Source organism: Dermacentor silvarum, chromosome 2 (assembly GCF_013339745.2).
Source record: "Dermacentor silvarum isolate Dsil-2018 chromosome 2, BIME_Dsil_1.4, whole genome shotgun sequence".
In the NCBI taxonomy this organism is placed as follows: domain Eukaryota; kingdom Metazoa; phylum Arthropoda; class Arachnida; order Ixodida; family Ixodidae; genus Dermacentor; species Dermacentor silvarum.
The window spans coordinates 58,520,063-58,540,912 of NC_051155.1; the positions used below are offsets into that span (position 1 = coordinate 58,520,063).

Here is a 20,850-nt window from a genome sequence, read left to right on the forward strand (position 1 = left end):
AAGTGTGTGTTCGACGCGTTGTTCTTTGTTGGCGCAGGTTAATTTGGATTGCGAGGGAGGCGTCCTCGGGGCTTTTAGCCGCGGAGGACGTTTCTAGTCTGTACTAGAAGAACAATAACCTTGCACTTGAACTTGATTTAGCGGGATTTCCCTAGCAGGACATATTCCTTTCGTGATCTCCGGGCTGTGAACGAATGGCTCTGCGGCGCAATGCAGAGCGAGCCCACGTCTGGGCTTACTTATAGCTGCCAGGTTTCAACTCGGAACTGATGGCTGGGGGTTGTCCCCTCCTTCCGTTGTGCAGCCGGGGCTGGGTACAGTGCGAGATGACGCTGGTAGATAACTGTCCATGGGGTTTGTCGGGCGCGGCGCCTGACTTCGTCATGGCAACGGCTGTTACACGTACGCGGGCTTACGCATACAGCGAAAACGTTTGCCGGGCGAGAAACGCAGCTGTTGACTTTTCTCGCCATCCTTCACACCGTTTCACGGACGCCGACACACGCAATCTGGGACAGTAAGCCGTATCCGCCTTTCGCTCCGGTGTAAGGTGCGTAACGGATTTAGCGAGTGTGGTGTTCAATACTGCCGTTGTAGCTGAAGCGAGCCTGATTATTATTTAACCCCCGGCGATACTTAATTACACGCGATCGCAACTAGCACGGTGCTACCTACCGCTCGCCTGTCGAACCTGTGGCCGCTATTGTGTACGCTCGTAAACTCGTTCCAGTGGTGATTAATAACCTGCGCGTGAACACACCGGCACGTCGGTAAACGGCCGCTCTCTTGGGTATTCGGTGGCGCTCAACGCCATGACAGGCTTGACCCTACGTAACAGGCCGTAGACGGAGGCGTGAGCGAAGCCCTTCATTACGGGCCTTGTCGGCGTCGGCCAGACAACCCTCCGGTCGCTCGCGGAAACTGCGGCTTGGTGTGGCCGCAGCTGGCATCATCCGCGGCAAGAAACAAAACAAAAAAAAAAAAAAAGTTGGCCACGTCCGGCGCAAGTGCCGAGCAGCAGCGGGAGGCTTTGTGACGGGCACGTGCGGTCGACCCGCCGTTGCCTCGCGCGTCTGCGTGCGGCAAACACACACACTGCGCGCGGCGTTATTGAGCGAGGGCCGGCGGGTGGGCAGACAGGGCGGCGGGAGGTGGAGAAGCGGCGCGGCGACGGGCCAGACCAGATACGGCGGGCTCTGATGGATGGTCCGTTTCACGCCCGGTCGCTGGCGGCGCGCGCAACACGCAATTTGGCCCGGCCGCGACCGCCCGCAGGTTTCTTTCTTCTTTTTTTCGGGACCTCCGCTCCTGCCACCCGATGGCCTATAGACCGCCTCAGCTGCCCTCCTCGCGACTCTGTCCCTTCTTCTCTGTCTGTTCCTAGAGCCCGTGCCCCGACGAGCTCAGACCGCGCACCCCGGAGGAATTTTCGCGCAAGGCGTATAGCTCTGCGCCGACGTAGGCGAATTTCTTTATTTCACGGAGTTGTGCTTGGCTTCGGCTGCCCTCGCTGTTCGCAAAAATGAGCGATGCTGCTTGAAGTGCGCGAACCTCCACTCTGTGAGGGCGTCGCTAAAGGTTTTACGCTCTTCTTTTGTCGTTTATTCCAACGTGTTTGCTTTAAAATAGTGTGCGTTTCGCAATTTACCTACGACAAGCGAGCCTCCGTCCGTACGTCGAAGGAAGATATATACTAAATCTAAGCGAGACTCGACGCCGAGGTACGCCCGCCAATTTGTAAGGGCTTGCGATTCGAACAAAGCAGCGGGCTTGATCATGGAATGGGCGCATTTACGACGACCAATTTACAGATGGATTTGGAAATTACAAATTGGCGCATTATTTACAAATGACGAGCCGCGTTGATGGCGAAATTAGGCTCATCTAAGCAACGTTATGCCACGCTCTGGTTGGCATAGCACACAACATGCAGCGCGTACGTAGTTCCTGTCGCGAGCAATCCACTGCTGTTTCTGCATGGTGCCGCCGCGTTTCCCAGCTGCGAAATCGCGGCAAGCCGCACAGTCGCGCTCTTATGCAATGAGCGTCGAGCTTCGTTTCACCAGCTCCGAGTCGCGGCTCGCCGCGCCTATACTCTACACAAGCATACCCCGCGAGCCGTGCGCGCGGTGGTGGATAGCAGCTCGCGTTAATTAAGCGCGGCGTGCGGCGACTAATGAGGCTTCGAAGCGGCGGCGCCGACCGGATACCGGTATAGGGCCGCCCCGCGGCTCGGTTTTTTGCTCGCGTCGCGTTCGCCCATGCTTTTGACACGCGCGCACGTAATGCATACACGAAACGGCGAGTGAATCCGGCGACTCGGGTGTTGGGAAGCTGAGCCGTGCCGTGTTTGGAGAGAAGCATGCTTCGAGTGGTCGAGCAAGCTTCGTTGAGTCGTTGTCTACTGCAGCCCTGAGCATCTCTCTAACACGTATGCATTGTCCGGCGCAATTTGGGGCGCCTGGTGTGCATTGCGTTGTCACGCTGTGTGGTTCTGTGCAGGTAAAGCCTAAGCGTGTCCGCGCTTGTTTTGATTGGCGGAAGGGGCTATATATTGGTAGGGGCGTCGGCGTAATCACCGGCGCCTGTTTCGTTTATCGGCTCTATCGTATACCCTATGCTGGTGCAAGGCGCCGTCCGTCGCACCTCGTATAACTATAGTCTGTGAACCGCGAAAAAACTTTGTTGGGCGATTATGCCGTCGAGGGCGGACGCCCTGAATATCTGCTGCCTCGGAGATTTTCGATGTTGAACCGTGCCCATTTATCTCTCCATGCAAGCGTCGTGACCCCATTGGTTTTTTTTTTTGTCTCCTGCAGGCAACGACGGTGCGGATCCAGAAGGAAAACGGCGGTGAGTGTCTCCGAATATTATTATTTTTATTATTTATTTTCTTTTTTCTGCATGCGTGCTGCAACTGTTCGGTCCGCCTTCTTTGATCCGTATACGCTGGTTTTTCCTGGGCAGCTGTACGAGTGAATTCGAGCGGAATTGAACGGATTAACGAAAAAGTGGGAGCGGCGAAAGTAGGGGACCTCATTCTTGTTGGTCTTTCGCCGTCGGGCGCACGCTAGCAGCGGCGTATTCTTCAGGGAGAGCGAGAGACATTATACTACCGAGCTTTACACCATTACATTTGCGTGTTTGCATTATAGTGTGACACTCAGGCTGAGTAAATTTAAGTTTCACGCAGATAAATATGGCAATGGGGGCATCCATCCTATACTGCCTGCATAGCTGGACGCTCCAGGAGAGGCTTTGTTGATAGTTTCGTCAGAACTAAACCTTTCACCTAATGAAGGGATGACTGTCGACAGCACAATAACACGAAGTGGCTAAACTGGATGTGCTGTTTATTTCGCGGATCCGTGGTGTTCGGATTCGGTCTCCTAGCTGTTCGCGCGGACAACCGAGGCAAAGTGGTATTTTGAGCTGCGCGCCTGGTTTTTTTCGCGATGACAGGAAGCCGTCCTCTTTCCTCCTCGTCGCCAACCTTTTTCTTATCTATCTGCGGGCGTCGCGGTCTCCCGATGCGAAGCGTCCCCCTCATTGTTCGTCGCTGCGTCGGCAGAATGAGCCGCGCTGTCGCCCGGCGCGCTCCCAATATATTCCGGACGCGGCTGGTCCCCCCCTTCCATTGTTGCGGCCGTCGCAGCGCCGAGCCTTTTTCCTCCTCTCCACCGTCAACGCGCTGGCCCCGGGCTCCTCCACACACGCACGGCTGGTCTCGCCTCTGACGTCGACGGCAGAGCGTTCACCACAAGGCCTGCGGCGAGGCGGTTGTTACTGGCCGTGTTCCGAAAGCCACGACTGAAAAGCGTGCGCGTCACACATACCCGACAGCGTTTGGCGCTCGCTGTGGGGCGCCATTGCCAGATGCCGCGCACGCTGGAAAAAAGAAAAACTAACCTGCTTATATTTCTTATTTTGTATCCGACTTCCAATTCCGCGTCCTGCTTCTTCAAAACGGTTTCACCAAGTCGCTGTCAAATCGACTGCCCTATAGAGGGCAGCCGATTTCGTCCCTGTAGCTGTGCCGCGTGAACTAGGTGGCCGCATGCCGCTCTCGCGGTCCCGATACTTGCCTGCCATAACGCGGCCGCTTTCCGAGTCACGTGGTACCCGCCGCGCGATCTTCATCCCGTCACGGCGCGGAGAGTAGCAAGGTAAAGAAACAAACGGGACTTGGGGGGGTTGCTACGAGGGCGCTTTTAGCAGGCAAACAAAAGCACGAAAAAGCGCGCGCCCGCTCGCGCGGCTGCCTCGCGCGCGGGTCTTCGCCGTTCGGCTGCCCGAGACGAACGTGGCCGGGGCACCGCCAATTAAGGATGCCGGCGGCGAGCGTCGTCCCTGGTATTCCCAGAGCCGCCCCCCCTCCGTCGCTGGCTCGCTCACGCGCGCGCTACTCATTTGGTGCCCCTGCAACAACCTCCGTGCTCCGCCGCCCAGCCCGCGAGCCGCCGCGCGCAGCCGTGCCTGAGTCACCGCCGCGCCTGCGTTCCCTTCCGCCGCGTCCCGCGGGTGATGAACGGCCCCGGCGGCCCCGCGCGACGAAATATAATTAGGGGACGGCGGCGGCAGCGAGATCGCTCCTCTCTCGGAGCGTCCCCTCCCGCTGCCGGCTCCTCTCGCCGAAGGCCGCGGACGAGGCCTCATTAAATGCGCCGCGACGTCGACGGGGCATCTCGTGGGGCCGCCGGTGCGCACGGGCGGCCGAAGGACGGTCGGCGGGGCGTTTTTACGGCCGGGGTGCCTTTTTCTTTCGCTCAGGGTGGGCATTAGTCGAATTGGAGGCGCTCCGTCGGCTGCTCGCCTTGCGCGCCCCCGAGAGCATGCGGGGGGGGGGGGGGGGGGGGGGCGCTTCTCGCAGCTGTGCGCGGGACCGACGTTTTTGTGCCTCGGTTGCCCGCAGCCGGGGCTGCGGCGCACTAGGAATCTAGCGTGAGCGCACCTGAATGTGCTGGCCCACTGTGACGAGGGTAATGCGAAGGGGGGGGGGGGGGGAAGAAAGCGAGCCAACTCCTTGCCCGAAAGTGGTCTTGCCTCCAGTCCGCTGCTGTGCGTGTGTTTACGATGAAACCTGGATCTTTTTACGTTGTTGTGAGAGCCGAGTTCTCCGTCCGACCAACAGCCCCCAAGTACCCGCTCAGTTGCCGCGCTTACAATGGTGTTGTGAGAACGCGCGCTTTGTGTACATTAGCTGACGCCGTGATAGCGCGACTATCCTATCCGGGTTTCGTCCCTCTGCGTATCTGAATTGCAGATTAGTTCCGTCATTTCTGCCTAACGCTGAAATTCTGACGTAAAATCTGTATTCGCGAGCCTCGTTCAACCTCGTTTCCGGTAAATCGGCGTTCTCAGACTGACTCGCACCGAATGGTCGCTGGCTACAGTCCGTCGACGGATCTGTAGACGTGGGCGCCGTAATCCGCGCCGTGGTCTTTCTCTCTCGTTTCTTGTTCTGCCCATCACTTAACAGGCTGCCAAGGCTCCGTGTTTCAGTCCCACTGTCGGTCGATTACGCGCAGATGCGACAGTCGACGAGTCTTTTCCTGCTTTCGCAAGCTCCTCGTTTCCGCGTAAACGGCTCGGACTCTTCGCTCTCCCGTCGCGCTCGGCAACGCCGCGGCAGCGCCCCGGGGGATGCGAGGCTGCTGCTGTTTTTTTTATTGCGTTCCTCTTTCTCGAAATGCGCTCGCGCGTGGTCGCCCGCGTCTCTCGCACCGGCGGCACAGAGCCAGGAAACGATCGCGCGCTGGCTCGGCGCGGCTTCAAAGAACGCGCAGTGGCAGCGCGGCGGCGGATGCGACGCTTCGTTGGCTTTGGCTCTCGGCGCGCCAGCGGGCACGCATCGCGCGAACGGCGGGGGCTAAGCACCAGTGGGGGGGAGGGAAGGTGGCTTCGCGAGCGTGAGAGAGGGAGAACGCGAGCGAGGTCGCTTTTTTGTCGGCGGCTACGTTGCGTGTGTGCGGGCGCGCACGTTTTCTCTGAACCCGCGGCCGCCCCGGCCTGGTCGCGACGCGCCTTTTTATTATTATTTTTTTATTTTCTCGGCGCCAGCGTGCGCGGAACTCTCGTTTCGGGCCGTGCCTGCCTGCCGTCGAGCGGCAGGAACGAACGGTGTGGCACAGGAAAGAGGGTGGGTAGCGAGATAACGCTCCTGCGGGAGTGGATGGATGCCCTGGTAAAATGCGAAAAAAAAAAAAAAAGAAAAACGAAAAGAGAGAAAAAGCGAGCGCGTTATCAGCGCAGCTAACCGCGGCGTTTTCTTTTCTGCATTTATTTTCGTTGCTGCTTGCGGTGTGTCGTCGGGGCTTCCTCGGCAAAAACGCGACTTGTGATGTCCCGGGCCGGCGCGCGCGCTCTCGCTCGGTCGCCGTAATGCGCGCGTCGCCCGGGCGTCGTGATCACCGAGCCGGGCGCGGCGGCGCCATTAAGTTCGGGGCGCGCGCGCTGCGCGTCGTTGAGTCGAGAGCACGTTGTTGTGTATACGACGCAGGGCGAGCGAGTATTTTTTTTTTTTTTTTGCATTTCCAGAACAGTGGCCCGTCTTTCTGTTTGCCTAGTGTTACGTCTCAACCTGGGGCTAAGTGGATTCCATGCCCAAACGCCACCTCGAGCCGCAGCACTAGTTGTGCGCTTTTCTCGCTTTTCGCGAACACAGCTAGACGTCGCTCGAGAATTCCGCACTGGACAGGGCGCTAAAGAAAACAACGCGGGTGAAAGAGACGCGTCGCGTCGTTGTCGTACGAGTCAATACGTTCAAGCGACTATTCATTACGCTGTAGGCAGTCTCTTGAAGGGAAACGGCTGGAGGCGTCTTCGCGCTTTAGGCGCGGCCGCATACGACAAACGATTGTGAGCAAATTTTAGTGTTGTGTCTGTGAGAAACCGTGCGCTTCGAGGCGCATTTGCATATCATTTGCATACTATGAAAACACTCGCGAACTTGGGGGCGAACACATGCATGTGTCTAAAATGACAAATTGCGGCATTGAAGTTTAATTGCTTGTTCATTGTCACACGCGGACACAAATGATCAAATGCTGGTCTTTCTAAATTTTCCAATCGATCTTTACACGCACGCGTCGCCCAAACGAACGTGCCAGTCAGCCCTCCAGTGCTGTTTTCCTCGTAACCGTCACGCTTTCGCCAATGTTCACATTCACTTGCCAACCGTAGCTATGACGTTGTCATGTAGATAAGTCATCGTGGCCGTGAAGGGTCCGTGTCTGCTTCCTGCAAAACACTTGTACGAAAGCTGACGTCACCGCTGTTCTTTCAAGAGAGCAGTTTCAATCGGCCTCATTGAGCATGCAAGGTCGAATTATCGGAGGTGTTTTGAAGAAGGATAGATGAGCTGCGTCTTCGTTGATTGTGAAATGAAGCAAAATAACGTCATACGAGCTACAGTTCAGTCGATTATAGGCACGCGCATTTTTTTACTTATATACACAGACTGTATTTTACGAAAGTATCGGAGTAGTCGCATGCATCGCCATCACGGGCTCTCGCAGCCACTGAGACCAGTCACAATCCTTGTTGACCCGACTACCGAGGCAGGTGTCAGGCTTTTTACGAACTACGGTGATCAATTATGGCTGTCAAGTAAGCAAACATGCTGAGATTCACGAGTGAAGCCGGAGACGGGCTTCGGGAGGCAACAGCACAAAAAAAAAAAAAAAAAAACGGGGTTTCCCAATTTATTCACTCCGCTCGCGGGACAAAACTCTTTTCCGAGAAATAGAGGGAGAAAGGGGGGGGGAAAAACGCAGACAGCTGCGCGACAGTGTACAAGCTTATAATACTCACGCCTTTTTTTTTTTTTTTTTTTTTCCTTCCCGTGTTCTACAGGTGTTCGGTACTCAATTCACCCCAAGAAGCGCAAGCTCGACTCTGACGAGCAGTCTCCGCCGGCCACTCCGCCTTCGGTGCTTGCGGCTTCGTCGGCGCCCGCCTCCTCCTGTGAAGAGAACGACGCCTTGTCTAGTCGTGCCTCGCGTAGCCCCGAGCGTATCGTCGAGTCGGCGTCGCGCCGCCGGCCCCAGAGTCACTCGGCCGACTCCGTGCTCTCTTCGCTGAGGCCCGAGCTGCGCCAGCGCAGGATGCAGTACCACGCGGTGCGCAGGCGCAAGCTGCGCTCGGGACTCGACATGATCCGCCGTCGCAAGAGGACAAGCACGACCGCCGCCGCCAAGCTGGCAGGAAGGAGCGACCGCAAGGTGACTGCACATTCCTCGAGATCTTGTTAAGCCTTTATTAGTTTGGGTTAGGCTTAACTGGTTAGCCGATGGAGAGCTCGGAAGCAACGTTCCCCTCCCTGGTCATTTCTGCACTAACCGATCAAAAGTATCTCCCGCCGGGTATCGACATCAGTTCGGTGCACTGGCAATGTTGCAGAAGTTTACGTGGCTCGCACGTAGTGGTTGCATTCCCGCAGGTACAGGGCTTCCCTTAAACTGCCTAATCCGCGTCAACTCGCCCGGCATCATGGTCTCTGATACGTACAGTTCGCATAGCGAATATTTGATCCAGATAGAAAAAAAAAGAAATATGTCGCTAATTGCTATCATTTCCAGTCTTTATCCTAACTGAGGAGAGGTGCAAGGCTTCGCTGGACTAATTGATAGCGCGGGTAACTTTCAGCCCTTCTTGCAGTACAGTATTAATGCACATAACTGTACAAAGGGCTCCACACGTTTCCGGTGTCCTAACTTTTCGCTCGACCCATTTTTCCCTTCGCGATCCTTCATTTGCATGGCTTCTACAACTGCTCTTCCGTATCCACGCAGCCCTTCGGCGAGCTGAACTACAGCGCGCCGCCGGATCTCAGCAAGATTCCACTGAACAAGTCCACGGGCGAGACGGTCCTCCACCGCGCAGCCCGCCTTGGTCACGTGGTAAGTGCTGCTACGCTCTGCATTCTTCTTTTTTGTTACTTTCATTCGGGGTACTGCGTTGCATGCCTCTGCTGTGGGCGCTGTGCCGCATCGCATGCTTGTTGTTAGGAGAAGCCTCGTTCTGCGTAGAGACATCGAACAATTTTGTTGGCGCGACTTTCCGCCTAACCACGTGATGTCCAATGCATGTTGAGGCGCGAAAAAAAAAAAAAGAAAAGGATAATTGTGGTCATGTTCCAAAGCTCCGGCGACGCTCTGTTGAACTTCCCGTCCGCTACAGCCCGCCAATAGGCGCCGCGCATCTTGGCTTCTCCCCACTGCGACCTCGCCATAGGCGCAGAACAGGCAGAAAAAAAGAAGAGTCTGGGCTACCTCGTACAAGAATACGCCGAGGAAAGCGCCACAGGAATAGGTCAGTCGGCTGACCCATTCAACAAAGGAGAAAACAAGTTGGGCGTAAAACTCGGAGAGATGCGGCGCCGTCGTCTCTGACGAAACTGCGCCGGAAAGACGAGCGGCTGCTTGTTTTCAGTGGCGCGCGGGGCTCGAGGCGGTGCCGCCGCGAGCCGACGACGCCCTCACCGCCAGCGCGTCTTCGAGCGTCGTCGCCGACTGCAGGCAGCCAAGCCAGGTCGCGCTTTGACGCACGGTCGCCTCCGCCGCCGGCCAAAAATAGCTGGTGCGCGCCCGCCCTCCCCGGACGCGCCCTGTGGGGGCCAAAGATCGAAGCGTGCCGCCGCTCTGGCTTCGGCCTCGTTTCCCAGCGATACGGCGGCGCCCTCGCGCATGTGGCCCGCCTCGAGCACATTTCGGGGCATCGCGTGATGAAGGCGCCGGAGGCTTGGAACAGCCAACTTCCGCGTCGTCGCACGTCCTACAACGCGCGCGAGATTGCATGACGCGATGGGGCCCCCGCAGCGATGTGCACCCTAGATCGACGTCGCAGAACCGCAACCAACGCGCCAGGGCGGTTCTGAACGCGCAGGGTTCCCCTCGCTCGCTCGCATGGTCAGCCGTGCCTATGTTGCGCTCGCGTGCAGTATCACTTCCAAGAAACGTCGCGTTCTCTCGATGGCGATTCTCTGTTGGTAAGATGGCCCCTAGATACGTGTTGGCTACGTCGCAGGCTAACGCTAACGAGCATAACCTAGACGTGCGTTATGACGTTTAGGAGGATAAGTCTAAAATCTCCCGTTTTCTGCTGTTGTCGCAAGTGTTGCCCGACTCCGGCGAGCTCAGCAGTTGGCGGACATTGCTCTTCCCGTCGCTGACACTACCGCCCGCATTCGCTATCAGCCTGAGAGAAATGAGATGGGAAAGGTTCGGTGGTTAACAGTGACAAGGGCTTTTACCGTGTCCTGGCAGGACATGGATCTTGTCCTCCACTATCCTCTGGAAGCGTGTTGCTCCCGCTGGACTCCCGTGCACGGCGTGCAAGCTACAGTTCCTGCTCCTGGGCTGCCGCGAAAGTTGCCCCGCAGGCGAATAAGCGCGGCCTTTTGTAGCGCCTTCTCCGATCACGCTCGTAGATTTCCACCTGGCGCGCGCTTTTCGTGTCCCCGCCCTGCTCGACCGCCTGTTCGATTGCTTCTTGGGCGGACGACGGCGTGTGCAAGGGCACGGCCTCGATCGGGTGCTGCAGCCCCGAGCGCCACAACGATCGAGGAATGCCGGCGCGCGATGAAAACGCGGTAGCAGCAAGCAGTGGACGCGCCCCGATCAGAAGCGCGAAGGCCGACGCCACCGTAGCGTGCAAGAAACAAAAGCACCTAGGCGGACAAAAGCTGTCAGCGAGGCGCGTTCTACAATACAGGGCCGTGCGCGGAAAGGAATTCTTGGCCCGGCGTTGCGCAGAGAGCGCGGAGGCCGAACGACGCGCCGGCTTTCTTCGGGGGCCGGTAGTCTTACTGGTTGTCGTTGCTTCTGGGCGTAATATTCGCGGTGGCCGCGATCGTTTCAGATACGACGGCGAGCTTGCGGTCGTTCTTATCGAGCACGCGTGATTTCGCCGGATCGAAACGACGCGCGCCTTTGCCGTTCGGCTGCTCATTAAAGCGAGCGAGAGCGAATTGGGAACGTGTAATACAATGGCGGCGACGACAAGGGCGCGTGTAAGCCGCCGTTGGCAACAGCAATTAGGCGCCAGTGTTGCAGAAATGCGTCACGTTTTGAAGAGTGGTCCGCTTCGGGTCGCGCTATTGCGCTTGCCTCGGTTCAGGGAAATGCACCCGAAAGGACTTCCCAACTACGCCTACAGCAGTGGCTCGGTTGGGTGCGGTGCGAAGTCCCTCGGCTCGATCTTGGTGGCACGTACTCGAACGTGCACCAGCTTTTCTTTTGTGCACTCTGCGCGGCGCTGTGACTGCACAAAGCAGGAAAGAGAACGAGGAGGACGAGACGCGGACTTCTGCCAACAGACGAACGTTTTGCTCAAGTCGTTCTTTCTCGTCTTACGTATGCGGTGGCTTGACAATGGCCGGCTGGGAAAGTGACCGTCCCGACGCACTGACCGCCGGCGAGCCTCTGGCGGGAGGATGTCTGCCCCTCCTGGTTCGACCCTGACGTCGCACGCGGCAGGCGGACACACACCGCGTGTCTGCCGTACATACTTTGACCGAGTAAAAGCGTGCATCGTTCCTGAGGCTATAGCGTGCTTCAGCTGAATCTGCCAAGAAACTGCGTTCGAGTCTGGCCAAACAGCTCCCTTGTACTTTTGACAGCGCTGCGTGGTTCTGGGAGCGAGTAACCAAGAATGGGGCGAAGTGGGTGACGGGGCGGTTTTGTCCCGGGCGGGGGTGGTGGTTTTGTTGAGGAGACAGACGAGGGGAGTGTAGTCGCGGGGGTCAGTCTACACGGGCTGCCACCAGCATGAGGTGAATGGGACACATGGGTTAGCTAGCCCTCCGAGCACTTCTTCTCAGCTGGCAGCCGGGTGAACCGCAGGGTGCGTACGCCCAGTGCCTCGCGCTCGCTCAGTAAACCGAAACCGGTCCTGGGGTTCCCTCCCGGTGCGTTGCGTCGCTAATTGGAGGAAATTGCCGCCGCTTGGTTCTTGCCTTTACCGCGGCGACCGCTCGGGCGCCGCGCGCGCCCCAGCCAACCAACCTCCCGCTCTCTTCTCGGCTGGAGCGCGTAATGCCGCCGGAAAGAAGAGCTCCTATCGCCCCCGCCGCTACGTGTCTTTTCGCTTCTTGCTGCCCACTGCAGCGCTCGCAAAGTACCAGAAAAAGAAGAGGGCGGGGAAGGGGGAGGTCAGCCGGGTGCCCTAATAAGCAGAGCGGTGCGGGCGCCGGTGTCGCGTTCGAAACCGGACACGGCTGCGTGCAAGCCGGAATAAATTGCGAAGCGGGGTCCGTCGTTGGGCGAAGAGCCTGGCTGATCGCCCCCCTCGGTGGCGGAGTCTGCGAGATGGCCAATTAGCGGCTGCTCGCGTTGCCCGATGTTGTTGCGACCGGTTATATATTATGCGTACGGGTCCTCGGCTATCTCTGTGGTAAGCTGGGACGCGATATTTTCGTAACGGTGAACGGACTTTCTCGCACTACACTTCGCTGTTTGTTACTCTGTATCAAATTTATCGCGCTTACGTTGAACGCAATCTGGTTAGTTGCCGTTAGACGGTTTCTTCGATGCAACAACGCCGTAGATATCGCTGCACCCCCCGCCGGTTTCGTTTTGCGACTGAAATCTCGCTTAGCTTAACAGGCGTAACATGCATGCATGACGTGGTTTTAGCGCTCGCTCGTCTGATTGCTAGTTTTTGCTTAGATGACCCTAGAACACAATAGCCTAATGTGCTGAGCGCTGTGGAATTTGGTAGTTTGGGCGGGTTCCGGCGCATTATCAAGCGTTTAGCTGCCGGTTTTTGCCATCGCTTACGGCACAATTTTTATGTTTAAGATACCATGTGAAAGAAAGAATAAAAATTGCTCCTTTGCGTTCTCAGTTTAACTTTTTTTCCCCATTCACCGGTCTGGCAATTTATCGTCGTGGTCGCTGCTGCTTCGATTCATCGAAGTGCTATGGTTTTCATTATGGTGAAAGCGCCATTGGCCGAAGTAACGAGTGAGTCCCGGTAGGATAACCCATGTATAGCGCTCGCGAACTGGAGGTGCAAAGGAGACAGCGGTGAATCAGGGATAGAGTAAGGTAGGGAAGGGGGGGGGGGGGGGGGGGAGTGCAGTTACCGTGCCGTTGTAGCCGCTCGTGCGAGGGTTGACTCAGTCCTCTCCGTTCGCGTTTTCCATAACTGCGTACCGCCACGTACTTTGGCCCGTCGTTGGGAACGGGGCGCCTCGTGTTTCGCCCGGTCCGTGACAACCGACCCCGCGCTCGCGATCTGCGCCGTCCTCCCCAGGTGACGTGGCTGAGCCGGCTCGACGGACAGCATCCCCCCTCCACTTGTCTAGTCACGCACATAATAGCGCATACAATGGCGGCAGCGAGACGAGCCTTCGGAGGGTGGTCTCTGCGGCAACGAGCTCGGCAGGAAGGAGCGTCACACGCGGACCCCGGCCATCTGCCGCCGAGGTGCACAACCTCGCCTGGCTTCCCGGCCCGCATCCGCGGGGAGTGTTTGGGGTGAGGCGAGATCCGCGGTTCGCTGCGAGGCGTCGTTCTGTGAGCGCCCCCCGTGCTGCGTTCCTGTCGACTGCCGCTGACTGAACGTGGGGAAAGACGGCGGCCCTAAAGGCGGTGCCAACTTCAGCGTCCTGGACCTTGAAGTTCTGCGAGGGGGTTAATCCCGCTGAGGCGAAGCAAACGACAGCGGCTGGAGAAACGCTGAGGAATCTCGTTAGTTGGCGATCTTGATCCAGAGTTTGGTTGATTCGGGCGTGCAGTGTGTTGTAGGAAGCTCAGTTGCCTTTAGCTTAGCGTGGCTCACGAAACAAGCCACCGCGGTTTGCCCTTCCGCGTAGTCATCATTACAGGTTACGTTCGTCCCGGCTTTACGTGTGCTCCAAAAGGCCCCTTGGCACAGACGGCGCAATCGCCGTGGGCTCGCAGCTAAATCTAGCACTCGAAAGAGGCGTATAAAGTGCATATGGCTCCTCGTTGTGCCAGCTATAGCTCGTTTCGCGGCCAGTGACGGCGGTCTTCGTCCGAGACGCATTCAGTTCTCTGGTGGCCACTTTATCACCGCTCTCTCCACAAGTGGCACCGCCGCCGCCTTGTTCCCCCGCTCGACCGACTTGACATCGAGGCCGCCTCGCGCCTTCTCGGCACGCAGGGTCTGACCGGGGACGAGGCGCACGCGCTGTCGGAAGTGATGTCCCGAACGCGGCAGGTTCCCCCCGCACTCGCTGTGCTGCCGGCCGCTATGCTAATAGAAGCCGTGACGAACGACCCCCCCTAGCGCCCCCACCGCGCGGCCTCTCCTCCCGCGACTGTCTTGGCGGAGGGACCACGGCGCGCTGAGAGCTGCTGCATCAGCGCGCAGCGGCCGTAGAACGAGGGGAGGGCGATGGCGAGGCGGCAGAGACACTCCGTGTCGCTTAAAACCGTGCAGCGTTCTAGAAACTAGTACAGCTCGAGTAGAACCAATCGGGAAGGGGATTTCAAAAGCGTATCGTTCGGAGCTTAGGATCGATTGCGATTGACTGATGCGGATGTATTGTCTATATAGCGAGGTAGTTACGATAACGAGTGATGAAGTAACCGTCTAGCTCCGGGATGGTGTTAAACACTTCTTTGCGTTCTACACCAGCTTCGAGAGTTCGGGCGGCGATTTGCCGACCCTTGTTGTCGCTTCTGCAGACCTGTACACTTCTAGCGAGGCAGTACGTGCGAGTGAACGACGCAGAAAAAATAAGAGGGAACAAGAAATACCGAGCCCTCCCGTCTTGTCGTATAGTGTGCGCGGCGCGGCACACGCTCGCGTATATATTCAGCCAGCGGGCGTGCGTCCAATCGACAGGTGCGCGCTGCGTGAACGTTTTTCTTTTTTCTTCCTTTTCTCCTCGAGCGCGTTGGGCGGACGACGACGAGCACGGCTGCGGCCTCTGTATTATTCAGCTGTCCGCCTCCTCGTCGCATCTCGGCCGCGGCGCCGCCGGCTGAGCGACGGCGGTCGTCGCAGCGTGCAAGCGGCTGCAGCCAGCCTTCTTGTTCGTGCTGCGAGAGAACGGTGTTGGCTCGAGCAGAGCGCTCGCGCCGCGGCTATTTTCTGCGCGCGCGAGCGAGCGAGTGCCTTTCTTTTTTTCTGACGCCGCCGTGAGCCTAGCGAACGAGTTGGATGGAGCTCGCCGCCACCGCTGATGGCTTGGCGAGAGCGTGTGCCGCCGTGCGTGCGTGCGGTATATATGAACTCCCCTTGGCTCGCGCGCGCGCACCGCTGGAGAGACAGCCGTGATTGCGGGCCGATCGAACGGCGGGCTGCGCTCGCCGTTATTCTCTTCTTTTGTCTTCCGTGCCGTTAGGAGCTCTGCAGCCCCCTGCGCTTGCGTCTAGCGACGGGAACTGTTCCGCACAAGTGCCAGAGCACGTTTATTGCTTGTTTTTTTTTGTGTGTTCTGCGTTGCGCATCAGGCCAGATTTTATCTGTTCTCCTTGCGTGGACGTTCAAATCGAACGCACAGAGCAATGCCAGGGTGAGTGTGCCTCGAAAGTAACGCACGAGTGAAATAACACAGCGGAACGAGGCGGTTCACGTCGGCAAGCAGTGCGCAGGTCGGTTGCGAGAATGACCGATCGGTGGTATCTCGCTCGACGCTTCAAAGACCGCCGCCTCGATAAACCGTCGGCTGCGATTCGGATGGTTGCAAAATGTGTTTCACGAAGCCACGCGCACTTTCGCGAAGCGCTACAGTATCGTACGTTTTCTTCTACTCGTTGTATCACTGGCTGCAAAGCACAGTTATATAGAATGCGAGTGGATCGTGGAAGTTTTAACGTAGGACCTTCGGACTACCGAATGTAATCTGCAGCTTCGGCGCCGAGCACTCACTGGCCCGCTCTTTCATCACACGCGTGTCGCGACCACTCTCGGCCGCGGCTCGTTTGACCGAGGGCCTCGCTTGGCACGCCAACGCAATCGATGCTCAGACGTGCGGGGGCTGCACGGCAGCCTAGCGTCAGCCAAGCCTCGCGTTGTTCGCGAAAGCACGCAACGCGCGCTTCGGTGTGGGCCTGCCTGCCTGCCTGCCTGCCGCGCCGGTCTTTGCAGTGCGCGCGGACGCAGCAGCAGCTGGCGGCAGCCGCCGAGGATGGGGCGCGCGTGTCTTCTTCCAGGAAGCTTTTCCTCCACTCCTGAGCCGAGGCCAACCGAGCGGAGAAGCGGTGGGGAGCTCCCCTCAATCTCTCGTCGTCGTCGTCGGCAGGGGCCCCTACGCGCCCGCCAGGAAAAAATAACAAGAACGGAGAGACGCGCCCGAAATAAAGCCGACGCCACCCGGCGGCCTCCGACGCTCACGCGTTCGCGCAACGCCTTGCGAAAGAGCCCCCTCGACTGTGCCGAAGCGGCAGCAGCCGGCTTGGATGGCCCCGCAAGCGCGACGGACCGAAGAGAAAGACGAGCCGAGCGGCTAAAAGAAAACTAAAAAAGAATGAAAAGAAACGGGTCTCTCCCTGGCGTTGAGCAGCTCGGTCGTCGCGACGTCTCGCGCGCGCGTTTGCGCTCTCCGTGTCCTCGATGCCCACCTCCGCACGGGCAGCAAGCAGGCTCTGCCTCGCTTCTCAGACCGGACCGTCGCTCGTGGGTCGATGCTAGAGACGGCGGCGCTGGACAAAAACTGCGTCGCCTCTGCCTGCGTCGCGTCTTGTTTACGCGATGTCCGCCGCGGAGGCCGCGCGCGTTCCGCCGACCAAGGAGCGAGCCTTGACACGGAAAGGCGAGGCGCTTTAGCGGCTCCTTAGTAGCCGCCGGCTTCTTCGGCACACCTCCTTGGAGGCCTTCCCCGAAACGAAAGGGAGGGGAAAGTAAAATACTCCAGGCTCCTTCGTCTCCTGCTGCCGCGAGGGGGGGATAGCGATGGCTTGACTGCTGTCTCCGCTGCAGCCCACCACTCATACAGCTACGCTCGGTAGCCGGTGCAGTCTGCACAGGCCTTCGTTGTAAGTCCGCGCGCGAGCGAGAAAAAAATTTTTTTCTTGTACTTTCGTTTAGGAAGCGCGGTGTCCGTCCATTGTCGTTCCTCTTTTTCCTTCTCGCGCGGCGTTCACATATGGCAGCTCTTGTCGAATCGCTACTTACGCCGCGACCCATGCAGACATCGTTCTTCGTTCGCGTTTACATGTTCATGCTTTTCGTGTATTTTTGTATATAGTGACAAACGGTTTCCGGGAAAATAGAGTTTCAAGTTAGCTAACGCAGATAGCTTTCTCTTTTCATCCCTGCAAGAGGACCTCTCGGTCACTATAGTCTATCGTTTCGATGCTTCGAACCATCCCGAACGGTCTCAAATAACGAGTGCAGACGAACCGTCCGAAGCGCGGTTGCCGCTGTCGTCGCTCTTCGAATCACATTTCTCCGCGCTGCTACGATCCGCTCGCACTTGGCTGTTGGGGCAATGGTACCCTGGTACTTACTACCACCAAATAGCGGGCCGTTATACGCCGGCGACCGCTCGTCTTTTCAGAGAGCATTAGGGAAGCGGTCCCGAAAGCGGGCGGCTGTACCGGTTCGGTGCTGCGCTTTCAACCCCAGCCTTCTCTCGCTGGCGGCAGCGATCAGTGTGCGTAGCACCGCCTCAGCGCTCACGCGGCTACGTCGATCGCCAAAATCGCGCGCGGCGGCGGACCGCGCTCGCAGGGAAATGAGGTCGTTTGGAGGGGCGCGCGCTCCTCCGAGCCCGACGGTTTTCTTTTTCTTTCTTCTCGTCGTATTTTCTTGTCTCTTCTCGCCGGCTCCCCCCACTCCCGCGTTTGGCAGCTTGCTGCGTCCGGCCGATAGCCGCGGCTGGATGCTGCCTGCCGCTGATTGCGGCGGCCCGGGCGGCGGTTGATTGCTGCTGCCGGCGACGCCGAAATCGCGCGCCTGTGCCCTTGCCGGTCGTCGGGGCGGGGCGAGGTTGCCGCTGCTCGCGCACGGCTTCCTTCGCCGCCGGGGTCGCGCGGTTCTTGCTACGGTTGCTCTTGTTGTTTGCCGGGGGCCTCCGCCACTCGTTTCCTCACGCCGCCGCCGAGCCCTCCTCGCTGGTGCTGCTACTTTTCTTTTTCTTTCTTACTTTTCTTTTTCGTTGTTGTCGAGAGGGGGTGAACGCCGGTTGGTTGGAGCTTCGAGCAACCGTAGGGAGTATTCGTTTTTCTTTTTGGTTGTTGTCGAGAGGGGGTGAACGCCGGTTGGTTGGAGCTTCGAGCAACCGTAGGGAGTATTCGTTTTAGGGCCGGTCGGTGCGCTCTCAATTAATAACGTGTTGCCACAATAAAATATTACAGCGCACTGGGAATTGATCTGTCCAAGTCGGAACACCTGATCAAAGGAAGTGTCGCTTATCATATATTTTTTTTTACAATAATAGAGTGTCAAGCGCAATGAGACAGTCGCGTATTGACCCGTTTCCGCAGAAACACATTAACCAGGGGCGCCGTACAAATCGCCTGTTTTCATTCGGAACTGCAGTTTCCCAAAAGCTTTTTTTTTTTTGTTGTTCTCCCCGGTTTTGCCTTGTGAGACTATCTTGCACGCACCCAAATGCTTCGAGTCGGGATCGCCTGATGACCGCTTCTCACGAACCTGTGATTGCTGTAAACCACTGGCGCGCGTATACACCTGCGATCTGTCGCGCTGGGTTTCTTCTTCGGTGGGCGGGCGGCGGCTGAACGATTTGCCGCGCGGTCCTCCTTTTCTGCTACTTATTCTTCGCCACGTCGCTCTGTGCAGGATCTGGCCTGGTGCTGCCTCGAGTCCCGTGAGGGCGGCTCGGTCGAATCGTGCGACGTGAACGGACAGACCCCGCTGCACGAGGCGGCCTCCCGCGGACACCTGCGCGTCGGGCGAGCGCTGCTGCAGTGCGGAGCCGACCCCAACGCATGCGCGCACAACGGAAGGCGGTGAGTAGCAGTGTGCTTTGTGTGTGAAGGTTTCCCGGCTTATTCAGTGATCTACCGTTAGCAACATAATTGCCTACAATTAATAAAGGGGATTTTGGCGCTTGACGGTAGCGGCACGTTATGGCGGTTCAGCCAAGATGCCGAGAATGATTGGTACGTGGATTCGTCTAAACGTCGGCGACGTGGCTTCAAACGACTCCGATTCGCAAGTTGATCAGTTTAAACGAGCGCCGCGGCGTGTGCCCAGACCCACTAAAAATACACCGGACTCAAATCTGATTGATTTGATAATAAAGTTTACGTTCTTCTTCTTTTTATGCGACACTGTTGTGGTACGACCGACGCGTCAAACGTCGACTTCCCCACTCCCTGCGCGCGCATTCCCATCTCCCACACGCAATTAAACCACAAAATACTGATCAGGAGGCTTCTGATACAGTGATACAGTCACGAAAGCATACTGGTCGTCTCGATTCTTCATAAAGTCGCACAGCATACTCGTGTCAAGTTCCAAAGAATAAACACTGAGCGCCTTTGTGCAATATGATGTCCTCGACGGGCTAATGAATGTACGCCGGCGCTTTCGGTGTCGTGATGGTTTAGTCGCCATGTTTGCCTTGGAGGCCCCAGTTCCTAAATATACGGGTAAAAATATTTTAAAGAACAGAAAGCTTTAACAGCAGCCTCGTTGCGCTGAGCTCAGAATTATGACCGTCGAAGGCGCGCGCTTATCGAGCGGTCCGCTTCTGCGCTTCTCTTTCTGTGCAGTGTCGTTATCGCGCCGCAGCCTTCCTTTCTGTTTTTACTCCGCGCGCGGCGGCGGTTCTTCTTTCCCGTCGCAACCGGAGCTTCGCCGCTGCTACTCGCTGGCCACCTCCGTCACCGACACGTGCGTTTTCCCGGCGCACTTCTCTCGGGGCGTGCGGCGCGGTTGCGTGTCGGGGAAAGCGGCGGCGCCCTGGCAGGAAGTTTGCCGACGCCGCTGATGCAGCCGGCGCGTAAACACCGGCCTTCGCGCGCGGGGCCAACCGTCCTCTCTCCTCCTTCGCCATCCTCTATCGGCGCTGCTGTGGCCCTCCCCCGCCGTAATCCCGCGCGCGGCCGCGAAAGGAAGCCCCTGTGCGCAGCCGGGGCTTCGTTCGCTTGCCGGACTGCAACAGGAAAGGGGAAAAAAAGAAATCCGGGGAGAACAAACAACGGCTGACGCTCTTTTGCGGACGCCAAACAGCGAGGCACCGCCATGTGCCGGTGTCGGTTTCCTCTTTCTGTACTCCTAGCTCACTGCGGGGCGGGAGAATTTAACCCTAACACGGTCCTGGGTTGCCTGTAACCCTAATGGACAGCGCAGCCGTTTATACCGCTCCAAGTCCATTCTCGGCCGTCTTCGACGTGCCTTTCGATGGTGTAAAACCGGTATGTCGCCATCAGTTGGACGTGATTCTCGGCCAAAAATATTATTTCATGTGTGGGTGTCGAGAATTGCAGCACAATTCATTGCCCATCGCGATGGTGTATAGTGGCTTCGCATATATCTGCCGCCTGATGCACCTGCATTCGTGCTTAACTGCACCGGTGTAGCGCTGGTCTTGGCGTCCACGCGAGAGTTGACGTTTGGTGGCAATCCGCAGTATGACAACGAATCTCGGTTACGTTGTACAGCGCGCTGTGTGCTTCTCCCTGCGCTGTTATTTCTTTTCGCCTTCTGCCGCATATTAATTACTGAGCGCCGTTGCGATTTTGTAGTGTAGGTTTGTTCGCTAGTCAATCGCCAACCGTGTCACTGGAGCCCTAAAAGCCAGACAACGGTTCGACGTTTCCAAGTGCAATCGAAGCCCGAATGTCGCAGTTCCAGAAAGAGCGCTACACGCCGCCATACGGTTGGCCTGCGAAAGGTCGCAGCCGACGCGGCAGGCATGCTGATGTCGTCCTTGCTGTTGGCGGGCTCGCGAGCTTAGCGGGG

General features: G+C 57.8%; 2 protein-coding genes across 2 annotated transcripts in view; one reads left to right on the forward strand and one right to left on the reverse strand.

The window, feature by feature from the left end:
* LOC125943015 (uncharacterized) overlaps positions 1-20,850 on the reverse strand; it is a 333,439-nt gene that overhangs the window by 291,289 nt on the left and 21,300 nt on the right. The gene's annotated exons all lie outside the window — the stretch shown is intronic.
* Positions 1-20,850, forward strand: part of LOC119441504 (serine-rich adhesin for platelets) — a 69,749-nt gene that overhangs the window by 37,707 nt on the left and 11,192 nt on the right. The window contains exons 4-7 of the mRNA XM_037706125.2: positions 2,820-2,853; positions 7,855-8,222; positions 8,793-8,900; positions 18,721-18,890. Coding sequence (XP_037562053.1) covers positions 2,820-2,853; positions 7,855-8,222; positions 8,793-8,900; positions 18,721-18,890 — 680 coding nt within the window. The remainder of the gene's footprint in view (positions 1-2,819; positions 2,854-7,854; positions 8,223-8,792; positions 8,901-18,720; positions 18,891-20,850) is intronic.